The 14,533-nt window shown below is 37.5% G+C and overlaps 1 protein-coding gene across 2 annotated transcripts; it reads right to left on the bottom strand.

Annotated features, from left to right (window-relative positions):
- Positions 1–1,063: 1,063 nt before the first annotated feature.
- On the bottom strand, positions 1,064–3,173 carry LOC108995839 (protein ELF4-LIKE 3-like). Of its 2 annotated transcripts, none has more exons than XM_035694383.1 (2): positions 2,927–3,173; positions 1,064–1,748 (listed from the first exon to the last, which is right to left on the bottom strand). In XM_035694383.1, exon 2 carries the CDS (start codon positions 1,705–1,707, stop codon positions 1,363–1,365), a length of 345 nt encoding a protein of 114 aa, XP_035550276.1. In that variant the 5' UTR covers positions 1,708–1,748; positions 2,927–3,173; the 3' UTR covers positions 1,064–1,362. The 2 variants fall into 2 exon arrangements, with proteins under 2 accessions (XP_035550276.1, XP_035550277.1); XM_035694384.1 differs by lacking the exon at positions 2,927–3,173 and adding an exon at positions 1,915–2,380.
- Between the last annotated feature and the right edge of the window lie 11,360 nt (positions 3,174–14,533).

Below are 14,533 nucleotides of genomic sequence, written 5' to 3'. Positions count from 1 at the left end.
TAATACCCTCACCATTAATATTTCAAAATCTAGACCAGAAAGGAGCCATTTCCAGCAATCACTCATGTGGGCCATTGTTACAAAGATCAGGAAATTAGGTTGCTGAATGCTATTGCTGGGTCCACCAAAAAAGACATGTACTCAATCAGAGAAAGAGAGATGCTAGGGGGATCATCAAGTTGAAGTTAGTCATGAGGGATATTTATTGCATAAAGAGAATAAAAAAGGAGGAGAAAATTGTAAAGGAAAATAGAAAGAACCTATGCAAAGGGATAAGCATGGAGAAGCTCAGTTCCATAAAAAAGAACGATTGGGTCCCTTTGTCCTGTTGTTGGGTGTCACTGTTTATACATATCTGTCTGACTCTAGGAACTGTAGTGCTTTGTTTTAAACTACCTATAGAATACTTTATTTCCTTACCAATACCATCCGAGAGGTCGTCATTGGTTAGGACAGAAATAAAATATTGGTCAAAAGCTCATCATCTCTTATCTGAGATTCTGTTCTTGTGGTGCTTTGTGACTGGGAACTAAAAAGATTTATCTGAAGTTGCTTTTCTCTCAATTGTTCCAGCGCATCTTCACAGAGATGTAGATGTATCCATGTTCACTTCTACACATACAATTTGAACAGAAAATCATGAGAACAGTTCATTGGCAAGCGTGGGGGGAAGAGATCTTTGCCAACTAGGGAGATGTCTGAAAACAGTACCTGAAACCCCTTCCTTTTAGTTCTCGTGAGCTAAGCTCTAGAAGAAACTTGCTTGAGAGGAGTTTCAAAAGGGTATAGAAGGTATAATGGATGAAGTCTTTATCAAAAGCAGTTTGTGATGTTACAGGAAAAAGAGATGATACAGCAAATTTGTTGAGATCCAAATTAGATTTCAGCCTTTTTGACAAACAGAAAAAGTTATTGGAAGCTAAAAGCTCTTAAATATCTTTTAAAACGAAATCAAGAAATTGTCCTTGTTTCCACAAGAGTTGGATTATATAAACAACAGATCAGTTCTGTTAAATTCCTAAGCTAGAAAAATGGGTGGATTGGGAGGAAAAGAACCAATAGGTTGAACCCAAAAAACAAAACTAGCTATATTACTAATTATCAAGAACAACAGCAGAATAAAAAAGTAGATGATACAAACATGCTTGGTACTTTTCAATTAGATCCAGAGCTAAACTGAGTTACAATGAGGAGAAGTAGAACTTCCCGGAAATTATTTTTTTTATAAGAAATGTAAGTGAAGAACCAGGGACAGGTTCACTGACACAAGAGTTCCAGAATCTAATCATGCTCTACCACCTTAACACAAATTGTGAAATTCTTGTTTTCCACCATGCAAAAGAATTTTGATTAGGAAATTCTCTATGCAGGCCTATTTCGCTTGTGCCCAGCTTTGCCATCTGATCTCAAAGCCCCACTGGAGTCCCCCTCAGAGGAAGCCTCCACGGATTTGGTAAAGGAGGTAGAGAGGTCTGCATAGAGGTCAACGACCCTCCTGATATTGCTGTTGAGCTCCCTGATCAGACCTACATTCCTGCTGAGGTTGTCAGGGATCTTGGACTCATGATTCTGGTTTATCTCATTGATGAGCAGCCTGTTCTGATCAAAGATGTGCTGGACTTGAACAAAGTTCTTCTCAAATGTATGCAAGACCTTGCTATCGATCTGGGTGCCATTACCAAGTCCTGAGAATGTGTCACCCTCCATTCTTTATAAAGAATCAGAATTCTATCAAATCAAAACCAGTCCTGCATCAAACCCACAAAAAGAAAAAAAAAAGAAAAGGCTAGATGAAGAAGAAGACTTTGAATAAGATGAACAGGTCAGAAGGAACAAAAGCTGAGAAAGGTCTTTATTAAATTACATGAATTCATTTTTATAAACACCCATAATCATATCTTCTTACAATCCTACCTGCACATGCCTTACACAGTTGCACATACCACAAACCCAGACAAAACGTGAGAAGTTTTGGCTTTTTTTTGCAAGGCATTTCTGCATATAAGACAAGGTCTGTGCTAGGAATCATGACCTCTATGGGTGGTTCTTTTTACAAGAGGATCAGATATCCACCAAGAGTTATTACCAGTATTATTATTATTATTATTATTATTATTTAGTTGTTATTGGTATTTATGATGAGATGTGAAAAAGCAGATCCCATTTCCGTAAAAGGGAACCTTTTTAATGTACACAGAAAATACCCACCTAAAGCTCAGAACCCCAAAAAAGAATCTCAAAGACCTAAAAGAAAAACTCAGTCAAATGATGCAGAGAAGATGAGGCCATGAGGGGGTACTGCTTCACAGACAGCATTATTAATCTTTCATGAAAATTTTAAAAAAACATGGAAAAATCGAAAAGGCAAAAATTAAAAGAGATGGGCCAAAATGTTGCCAAAAAAAAAAAAAAAAAACCTTAAAAGTAACAAAAGACTCATTAAATAACCCAAGCGGCTATTATCTGAAATTCAGGAATACCGGAAAACAAGGACCAAATTGGGAATTTCATACGTTCAAACCGTACACGAAAACTTGCAGGTGCAGAAGCAGAAATTACTGAACTAGAAAAGAATAACATTTACTCCCAAAAAAAAAAAAAACTACATCCAGACAGTCTAATATAAATATAATGCCCACAAACTAAAAAGAAAATCCAGACAGGGAAACTGGAAACCCACTATCACCTTGACAGATCTTACAAAGCAAATCATTCTTTAAATGCATAAACAAATTCAAAGCATGAAGAAAAATCAACGAAACCCATTATCAATTTAAGAGCTCAAAAGAACTCCAAATAAAAACGCAGTGAGAAAGAACAAAAAACCGAAGAAAGAAGAAGAAGATATTTCTGGGTTTGTTTTTTATTCCCACATGGTTTCCAAAGAAGATGTATATTTACATAGATAATAGATATTTCGTCGTACCTTGAAAATCCGGAACATTATATTCTTGGAAACTAGACACAGATTGAAAGAAGGCGACGAGAGGTTCCGGAGGAGGAGGAGGAGCAGTAGAAAAGACCCGCCGATTGAATCGAATCTCCGAAACAAAGCGTCTCTTGAATTCCGAGAGAGCTAGCTTTAGATTAGATAGAGAAAGTCTTGAGAGTCTTTAGACAGAATATGTTAGATTTGACAGTCACGCTCGGACCCCTCTCGGTTCTGTTCTGTACATCTAAATACTATTAATTAATTTTAATTTTCCAACTCTATTCTATAATCTATATCCACCTGTTATTTGGTATTTTATAAACATTTTCCTTTTCTTTTTTTAATTTGATTCAGTCGAGAAAATAAAATAAAAAAGGAAAACTGCTTTGTGTCTTCTTTTTTTTTTTTCTCAGATCCAAAACCATGTCTTCTCAAGCCTGCTTTGTGTGATTGGTGATGTATCTGTCATCATGAAAAGAAGGACCCCACTCCCTGGATTTCCTTACATTTTGTGATAAAAAGGTTTCATTACCCACCACAACCATCATTCCTTTTTTTTTTTTTTTTTCTTTCTTGATATTTTCTTTTCCATGATTTTTTGTTCTTCTTTTCATTCTTTCTATATGACTTTTATTTTGTTGTCAAAATGGGGAGAAAAAAATATTATTATTTTAGAAAAAATTCTTTGTACTTTCCTAAAGTTATTATGATGGAAGTTGAAAGCAAAATTCATCTGCTTTTTAGACTTTGTATTAATAGAAGCATTATTTGTGGTATCGTGTCTTAATCATGGGGTTGGAGAGCTTAATAATTTGAAATTTATGTAAAAATTATTAGTGACTATAAAGACTATTTGAGTAATCAATATAAATTTCGGGTCTATAATGTAAAAAAAAAAAAATATACATTTTTAAATACGAATAATGCTATAGACAAGTTTTAAATAGACAAATCTCATTCAAGTCTTTTATAAAACAATGAGTCTCACTATTAAATAATAATTTTTTTTACACTTTTTTAAGGTGAGATCCATTTTCTTATAAGGACTTGTATGGAACTTGTCTATTTGAAATTTGTACAAATCATTTCTCTTTTACCTACACATTACAATTTATCTCTCTCTCTCCCTCTCTCTATATATATATATGCTTGCATGCCACTTCAGCCCAAGCTGTCATGAATTCATTCCTTGCCTCAGCGACGAGGTGAGAAAGCCCCAATTCGTTATCACTTTAATCATCGTGATTTTTCATTCAACATTTCTTTGGTTTTTTAGGTAAGTATTAGAGTAGATAGTTGTATATTCATATTGGGTGGGTTTGATCTTTGAGACTTTATCGAAGCTGTCATGCATTCCTTCCTCGACTCAATGACAAGGTGAGAAAGCACCAACTCTCCGTCACCAAAATCATCATGATTTTTCTTTTTTCTTTTTTTGTTATTGCTCAACAAATCTTACGACATCTCAAGAGATACAAAAGACTGAATACATGTTGGAATTCCTTTCAATCCTATGACATCTTCTTGTAGAAATAATGCTTCTCGAGCAAGAATATGAGTAGCTTGATTAGTTTGTCTTCTTGTATGGACAACTGACCAAAAAGCATAAGAATCTAGCAAAGTTTTGGTAATTAACTAACCTGCCTGGCTCCAATCTAGATTCTTCATTGAAAAATTATTCATCACTTGTAAGACATCTCCTTCCAATATAAGTTATCTAATTCCTATTTTTTTACAGAAATTTGCAGCAACCATTACATCATAAGATTCAGCCACCCGAGAATTAGCATATAGACTTCTAGGAGCACTAAGAGAACCTATCACTTGGCCTTCTCCATCTCGAATGATCACACTTATTCCAATATTCCATTTTCCTTATCAATCGCAGCATTCTAGTTGGCTTTGTAACACTGATTTGGAGGCTTAGTCCATTTTTGATGGATCTGTCCAATATTCTGTTGATGGGGGCAACAAATAGTAATCATAGGATGAAAATGTCTTATTTTTTATAACTAATGAAATTTCGAAATAATAAAGAATAAGAGCATTAGTAGTGGCCTAGTCAAAGTCAAATTTTGGCCAAATTATGGCTAAGTTGGTTAAAAATCTCCTACACCAGACTCAATAAATATACAATAAATTTGGTCTTTCTCTTTTTCACTGGCCAAATTTGACTAGCCCAAACAGTTTGGCCAAATAATTTTCCTTCATAAAAAATTGCTAATTTTGCTTATAATAATAAATTATGTCACATCAATTGACTGATTTTGCTTCACTACCTTTCAAAACGCTCTTATGCGAAACTTTACTATTTATCTCGAAAACAAAATTGAGTTTTTTTTAGAATGGGGTCTATTAATTAGCTTTTTTAAAAAATTAAAAAAAAAACAAAAACAAAAAACAAAAAACAAAAAACAAAAACAAAAACAAAAAAAATAAAAAATAAAAAATTCTTGAAACTCTTTCAAGTGGATCATTCAATATCAAATTAATGTGCACTTTTTTAATAACGAATAAATATTCAAACTATAATTAGAATTAAAATAAATGAAAAAGTTAAAATCATTATTTTAATAAAATAATGATAAATTTGAAGAGTTTGTTATTTAGTGTTGTTGAAAAATGACTAGTTAAATTTATAAAATTTAATTTTCTAATAAAATTTTAATCAAATTTTGGTTAGGCCACTACTAATGCTCTAAGTGAAGAAAATGTTAATTACATTGGAAATATTTCATTGAGATTTTTCTAATAAAGTTTCTATTATGTTCAAACATTTTTGCAAAGCATTTCCAATCACAACCGATGGTATGTAAGGAGGGTAAAACCGTCAATAGGAATATGGATCTTCGTTTTAGCTGAGAGAAGTCACGGTATTGATATTGGACTAGTAAAATATCAATAAAATTTAAAATATAGCTAAGTTTTGTATAAATGACCTACATTGAACTAGCTAAAAACATTTAGACTTTGAGCTACAACAACTTTAAAAGAATTTTTAAAGTTGGAGAGTCACCATTTGCCCATTAAATCTATATTTTATTCACAAATAATCAACAAGATTTTATAACTTTTTTAAAAACACTTCCCTTAGTAAATAAAGTTATATTATGTCAGATTTTCCAAGAACTATATTTTTGTAAACAAAACTATATTATGTTGAATAATTAGGTTAATATAAAAATTAGTTGAGAAACAAAAATTTTAAATAAAAATTAAATTATTAATTAATATATAGAATGCATTTATAAAATATATAAAAAAAGTTTATTGAAAAATATTATTATTAAAATATATAATATTATATTATTATTTTTATTTTAAAATAAACATTTTAATATAAATTAATATCTTCAATAATTTTAACTTTAACCAAAACTTCAACTTTTAACTAAATTTTGAACAACTCTCATAAATAGTTAAATATATATATATATATATTTTTATAATTATGTCAAAAATCCTACCGAACGGCAATTCTTTTCTCCCCTCTCAAAAAAAAAAAAAAAAAAGCAACTGGGTGGAGCCCGCAATATGTACAGAAAGAGAGAGAGACCGAAGCTTTTGGGTGTGGGGTGCGGCTACAATACCGCCCCATTTTGACCGCTGGGCCCAGCGTAAAATTTTTTTTTTTTTTTTCTTTTCACATTTTTTTTTATATATTTAAATATATTTAAAAAATAAAAAAAATACACCAATACATTTAAAATCACTTTCTTAATTATTAAGTAAAAAAAAAAAAAAAAATTTTGACCAGTGGTCAAATGGAGCGGTCAAATAGAGGTGTCACTTTGGAGAGGTAAAATAGTATTTCTCTTTGGGTGTGAGGTGGACACACACACGCTATCCAACGCTGATGTTTTTTGTCCTGACAGTACCTATGGGCACCATTTACCATGCCCTCAAATTACACTTGACTTTGCTCTCCCTTCTCCCTTATTTATTTATTTCAATACATATAACTCTTTTTTCTCCTTTTATTTTCTTAAATAGAAAATATTAATCTTTACTGCAAAACTTAATTTTTTAATGTACAAGAGTATTAGCATTAGATTGATTATTTTACTCTTTAAATTTTAACTAATATGTAACTTTTTCATTTTTAACTAATCATTCAAAACTTAAAATCTATATTGAAGTAGTCATCACACTCTCTATAATAATAAAATATTATTATTTTTTATTTTTATAATTAATTTTTATTTTTTAATTAATTCTATTTTCATAACCTCCTATAATCACCTATAATTTCTAACAATCATATTTATTTTTATTTTTACAATCTAATAAACAAAATTTTATCACACAATATCAATATTATCAAAACAATTCCATTGATCTTCAAAGCAACCAAGCCCATTCTCACAAACATCATCACTCAATGTAAAGAAGATTGGCTGCCATCATTTGAAGGCTATACAAGACTTTGATAACAACTAATGCAAAATAAGAATAATGAATAGGGTGGTAACCAACCTATAAAACTATGAACATCCTAGAGGTTGCCATCCTAATTGATGCCCACATTCTCAAACACCCATATTTGTGATCCAAAATAACAAAAAGTCACAAAATAATCATGGGCTACAACCCCAAAACAAATACAATCACAATATACAAAATAACCCCAAAATGTTTCACCAACAAAAGGTTACACATATTTAAAAGATGAAGATAGAGATGAAGATGAAAATCGATTCCTGAATTTCTCAAAAACCTCTTTTTGAAGATTCAAAAAATACTCTCGTTGCATTCCATTTATGCCTGCAAGATCCATTTTCATTATCTCCATATCGATCTTCTTATTCTCCATATCATTTCTCCTATTTTTCTCCGCTAGTAATTGAGCCCTATCAGCATCCAATTTACTGGTCACTTGTCTTCTTTCAGACATGAAGACAGCTCTATCATTTGTCATGCAATTTAAGGCCTCAACAAATTCTAAATTGTAAGATTCTGCAACCTTCCTTTTTCTCTCCCTTTCTTTCTCAGCCTTCTTGCCTGAAGGTCTCTAAAAAAAGACCTCTACGTTGTCATCTATCGCGTCGTCTCCTAGTGGAGTCGACTCCACCATAGCAGGGCGTTTCCCATGTGACTTCCTTCTTGTAGACAATATGGACACGTGTTGTTGCCATTTTAGTTGGTGTCTCAATAGACACCAACAATGTTCCATGTTGTATGTGGCCTTCTCAGTCTCTCTATACATGATTTTAGCTATTTCAATCTAAATATGCGAATGAAACAAGAATGTGAGAATAAAATTTCAGCAAGAAGATTTAAAATGAAATTTAGTTAGAAGCTCATACCTTGTCCTGGTCTGTCGCGTCACTTGGATGTAAAGATTCTACTTGAGCCAGAGTAGCACAAATTTTATTTGTGCATTTTTGGATCACCGACCATCGATTGGTCAATGACCTCCAGAATGATTTTCCATGCTAGTATTTTTATGCTCATTGTAATAATTGCTAATTCTCTCCCACATTTGAGAATATTTTTGATCCGTCCCCCGTATAGCATCCATGCTAATATTGAGCCAAGCCGACACGAGGAGATTGTCCTCCTCTACGGTGAAAGACACACCTCGTTGTGTTTTCTTACTAGATGGCCTTTTTTCACCTTCCAATAGTGTTGCTTGGAGTGGAACATTATCATGGCTACTAGTCATTACGGTTGTGGATCTCCCTTGTTCACCACTTTGCAATAGAGTGGTAAAAAAGGGATCTTCATCAAATGCGGTGTCCATTCTTGATTCAAGTACAATTGTAAAAAATCAGGACTAGACTCATAAACACTGCTACTGAATAGCAAACCATTGCTTAAAGACAATACTTGATTTAAAAAAAACAGGTATATTAAACAATTTCACAGCAGGGCTAACATTTACAAACAAGAAATCATCTTTGTGGAAAAGTCTGAAGTCATTTTTGTGGAAAAAGTCTGAAGTCATTTGCAGATGGATGAGTCAATTTTTTCCTTGCTTCAAGGTCATTTAGAACAGGCTGCCTCAGCCTCTCCTTTCTCACCCATGGAGATGCCAACCTTTGATCTCCAACCACAGATCTTCTGCAGGGTTGTAAATGTCCAACTACTTGTGAGTTCCAAGGATTTTTTTCTTCTTCTTTGGGTTGAATGCTGTGTTCTTCCTTCTTAAAGCTTCCTCCAATTTTGCTTTCACACAATTTAACATCTTTTTGTTTATTTTAATTTGGTAATAATATTTGTTTTCTCTTAAAACAGGCTAACAGGGAGAATGACGAGGTCTATACACATGTTACTTTGCTCCGCCAGAGGTATTATTCTTAATTTCATACTATTCTTGCTTGGTTTTAGAAACCATCAGTGTTATAAGTCGAGAAATTTTTATCTTTTTCAGTAGAGGTTGTATTCAATTGACATGTAAGGTTCTTATTGTTTTGAAGTTAAATTTTCTTTAGAATACTAATCAAGTAGTTCAAATATATGTTATTGTGATGATATTCTCGGTGTTCTCTAGTTGGTGGGAAAAAAACTTAAATGGAAAAGAGTTTCGGGAGTTGGGGGTGGATGAGGATGGAGCTGGAGGATCACCTACAAAGTCTATTCCTCACATGTTCTGTAAAACCTTATAACATACATAACTTAGCTGATTCAGTCTGATAAAGTTTTGTAAAAATGATTGAATTTCCATTTTTTCAGGATTACAAGCAGCAGAGGCCCTCTCAAGAGCTTGTGGCTAAAGACCTGCATGGGGTGGAGTGGCGGTTTGACATATTTATAGAGATAATTTTGACAGAAATCTGTTATGAGTAATTACTTGACAGGTTCTCTTTTAATGTGTAATTACTTGACAGGTTCTCTTTTTACGGTATACATGCTAAAACTTCTAATTTCAATTTTTTTTTCCTTGCTTCTTTTAACACACTCCTCACATTTTAGTATCCTCTTCTTTACAAACATGAAGACGAGCGATATCAAAGAAAGTACTTGAGACCATAATGCAAACTTACAAACATGTTTCAAACTACCCAAGACCATAATGCAACTACAGGGGAACTCAAGAAACTCAGCCCACGCTCCAATTAATTCAATCGACAGTTCGGGAAACTCAAACAATATCAATAAAATCAAACCCAAACAATAAGCCAATGTGGAATCAAGGCTAGGGTTTCGAATCAAATCCAAACAACATCAACAAAATCAAACCCAAACAATAAAAATTAAGAGTAAAATCAAGGCTAGGGTTTCAAATCTTATCGTGTGCTTGTCGTGCTGGAGAAAAGCTGCTGTTGTGCCGTGCTAGAGAGTGCCGTCGCGAGAGAGAATGGTTGCAGGAGAGAATGGTTGCGGAAGAAGAGAAAGAGGGAAGAATTGAAAATAAAACTAGAAGAAAGGAAAGAAGGAAGAGATGCGGGAGAGGGAAAAAGAGAAAGAAGAGAAAAAAAAAATAGAAGAAGAGAACAGATGAAGAGACGCGAGAGAGAAAGAGGGAAGAAGAGAAGGAAGAAGAGAAGAAGAAACGTGGGAGAGAAAGGGGGAAGAAGAAAGAGAAAGAAATCACGGGAGAGAGAGAGTCGAAATTAATAAACAATGAATTTGGAGGTGAAGTCCCCAACCTCTCAGGGGGTGGGAAAAATTCAAGGAGAACAATTCCTGGCGTGGGAGTGTTACACGCAAGAATTAAAGCCAAAAGATGGCGGGGTGCACGTGGTTCACGCCTATGAAATGTTGAGCATCTGCAAAAGTTTTATTGAGAAACAATCTTATGACTTGTAATTTATATTTCCACATTGATAATGTAAATTCTATTAATGAGAATATGGCTTTTAAGAGATAAAATGCATCTTGCCTATCTCAAATCCTTACTCCATCAATGTAATCTCCATCAGGATAATCTCCATCAACGTAATCTCTATCAACATAATCTTCATCAACGAAATCTCCATCGACGACTACTTACCTCCCCTCGAGGCACCAAAGGGATGAGTTACACCTAAGGTTGTTTTAATCCTTTCGCGGCAGAGAATGGGCCAACCCTCGGCTGCCCGACATTTACCTTCCATGTGAGTGTCAACAGGCGGGAGTGGGTCCAGCCTCAAACGGCCCGGTAACTTAAGATCATCTCATCCCTCCCGCGACGGAGAGTAGGTCCAGCCCCTCGGCTACTTGACAACTTACCCCAACCTCCGCCACAACGAAAAGTGGGATCAACACCAGCCTGACCCAACACTTACCTTCCCAGTGATGTGAACAGGTAGGAGTGGGTCTAGTCCCAAATTTCCCGACTACTTACCCCCCATTAGGGCTAAAGGGTGGGTAGGCGGCACAGCCTTTCTCCCAGGAAGAGTGGGTCCAGCTTCTTAGCTACCAGAACAACTTACCCCGCCCCTATCACAGTGAAGAGTGGACCAGCTACTCAGCTGTTCTACACTTACCTCCCTGTGGGGTACCAAAGAGATGAGTTATGCCTAAGGCTGCTTAATCCTTCTCGCGGTGGAGAGCGGGCCAACCCTTGGTTGCCTGACACTTACCTTCCTCGTGAGCGTGAATAGGCAGGAGCAAGTCCAGTCCCAAACTGCGCAAGGAGAGATGCACCTCAAATCCATCTTGTCATTTCCACGACGGAGAGCGGGTCAAGCCCCTCGGCTGCCTGACAACTTATCCTGACCTTCACCACGACAAAGAGTTGGATTGGTGCTAGTCTAACCTAACACTTCCCTGTGAGGTCAACGAGTGGAAGCGAGTCCAGTCTCCATCTACTCATTGACTTACCTCCTTGTGAGGATCAATATGTGGGCAAGTGGCTCAACCTCCCTCGTGTGGGAGAGTGGTTCCAGCCTCTTGGCTGCCCAACAACTTACCCCACACCCATCAAGGCGAAGAGCAGACCATCTTCTCAACCGTCCGACATACTACCTCCTCGGGGGGACCAAAGGGGCAATGCTTAGCCTAAGGCATCCCGACCCCTACCCCAGTGGAGAGTGGGTTTAAACTTTTGACTGCCTGACATTACATCATTTCCAACAACATAACGCCAAATGAGCAACGCCTTGGACTCCTCACTTCATTCTTTCTCCACCAAATGGAACACCAACAGACTAATGCCTCATGTCTCCGGCAAAAGAACCTAGGTTTGCAAATTTCGCACTCGTAGATCAATGATAAATTATACTAATTTATTTTATCCAGCGGTATATTAGACGTCCCCACTCGCCTCACGGCGAAGAGTGGACCACCTTTTCTATCGTCTGGCGAACTACCTCCTCGGGGGGACCAAATGGGCGGGCTTGATCTAAGGCATCTTGACCCTTTCTCCTAGTGGAGAACGGGTTTAGTCCTTTGACTGTCTGACATAACGCCATCTCCAACGACGGAACACTAGACAAATAGCGCCTCATAATTCTCGCCGAACTCCTCCTCTACCAAATGAAAATCTAGAGCGAGACAACTCTTCAACTACACGACAGCTCATGCCCCCTAGGAGGCCAAAGAAGGGGCTTAGCCTAAGGCATCTCGGCCTCTCTCCCCTGGGAATATAGGCTCGTTCTCTTCACAACACAAGAAATGCGTCGATACAAGAATGGGAATGTTCAGCTGGCGGGGATGCTTGAGAGTACAAATGGGATCAGCTCTCCTTCCCTATTGAGGCCCCACACTTCAATGTTGTCGGGTCCGGGGGGGGGGGAGTACTAACACTTTCAGTGCCCTCGAATTTCTTTGAAGATTTAGGAGAACGTGATCTCTCAATCTCTCCAAACCTTTCAGATAGTTGTGGTTCCAGGCGTCACTATGTCTCCACAAACTTGCCTAACCCTTGCCTCAGTCTACGAGGCTGATGAGAAGACCAGAGAAGCCAAGTACCATGTCTTCACGGACTTGCTCTAACCTTGTCTCAGTCTACGAGACCAACGAGAAGACCAGGAAAGCCAAGTATCGTATCTCCACAGATTTGACTTATCTCTCGCTTCAGGCTCGCCAGGCTAATAGAAGAAAAAAGCAGGGGGAAAAGAATATTAAGGAAGAAACAAAACATCCAAGGTCTAGTAGCAAAGAAAAAGACAATTTTATTGATAAGTTAGATGTATACAAAGCATGAGCAAATGGCCGCAAAGGCGTCTAAAGTTACTTGGTCAGAGTTCTTTACAAGGAAAGGAAATAATGTACATAACTTTACAAACAAAAGAAAAAGAAATACATCGGTATAGGAAGGGAAATGTTTGACTGGTGAGGTTGTCACTAGCGGGGTTTGTTCGAGAGCTCGCTCGGGATGAGTTTTTTTCTTATCAAGGCACCACGCTTCAGCGTCGTTGGGTCGGAAGGGAGTTATTGCACTTTCAGTGCCCTCAAATTGCTTTAGAGATTCAAGAGCACACGATCTCTCATTCTCTCCAAACCCTCCAAGTAGCCATAGTTCCAGGTGTCGTCATGGACCAAGCGGACATGCGACAACTCCTCGCATAGCCAAGGAAGGGCGGTTTCAATGCTATCAAGGTGAAAGTGCAAGTCCAAGATGGTGGTCTCATGGGTGGCTATCACATGATCGGCCTCAATTTTCTCAAACTCCAAGGCCTTCACTCTCTTATCTTTGGCCTTGAGAGCATCCCTCTTTTGTTGCGGAGACTTGGAGACCTCCTCCAACCTCCCATCCAACCACTTGTATGGCAAGGAGTCGGAGTCGTGCTATTTTAGAAACTTCAAGTTGTCAGCTTGCAACTAGTCCAACTCCTCCTGCTGGAAATCGAGTTACTCCTGAAGGTTGTGCCTGGCCTCCTCGGATACCGCTACTTCAAGACGGTTCGAGCCGGCCTCCTCCCTTGACCTCGCCATGTCGAACTTAAGTTGGGCCTTGTGTCGACAAAGCTGGAGTATTCTCTTCTGCCTCTGCCATCAACTGAACTGCACCTTGACGAGGGTTTCCTCCAACTCCTTTTCTCTCCCTACTTCTTTGGCATAACGAAAGGTCAAACGTGCCAAATATCAGAGCACCCAGTTCTTGACTTTTACTGCCTCTCAGTCGTCCATAATGAATGCCGCCAACTGCCCTGCACCTTGCCATGAAAATTCCAAGTTAGCAATGAAGGAAAAGGCACCAAGAAAGCTTAAAGGGGAAATATGGCGAGTCGATAACTGACCTTGGAGAAGAACTCCCTGAGCCTTTTGGCCTTGGCGAGTCGATAACGATCCCCGCCTACCACTATTTTTGGGGCAACATCCTCCTCTCCTTACAAGGGTTCTCAAGCATAATGCCATCACCACCCCCCCTTGGGGGATGAACCTCGCACTGAAACTGTTGGAGCCTCGCCAGCCGGCACATCTGTACCAAGGTCGAGGGGGACTCCCTTGGTTTCCTTGGCCGCTATCATCCCCACCTCGGCATCAGCCCTCATCGACACCAAGCTTGGGATGGTGTCATGGAAGGCCAAGAAAACACCAGCATCTTCCATTGTGGCCGCGACCTCACCACCCTTGTGAACTTTGACCTTAACTCCCACTTTTGCTGAAGCTAAGGTCAGGATGGTGTAAGTGAAGGGCAGTGGAGCCTCTGCATCGGCCGCAATAGTTGGAGCTTCGTTGACCTCCACTAACACCACCGCGACCTCAGTTTCGAGTAAATCCAATAGAACC

Source organism: Juglans regia, chromosome 10 (assembly GCF_001411555.2).
Source record: "Juglans regia cultivar Chandler chromosome 10, Walnut 2.0, whole genome shotgun sequence".
NCBI lineage: Eukaryota > Viridiplantae > Streptophyta > Magnoliopsida > Fagales > Juglandaceae > Juglans > Juglans regia.
This window is presented reverse-complemented; position numbering and strand designations above follow the sequence as displayed.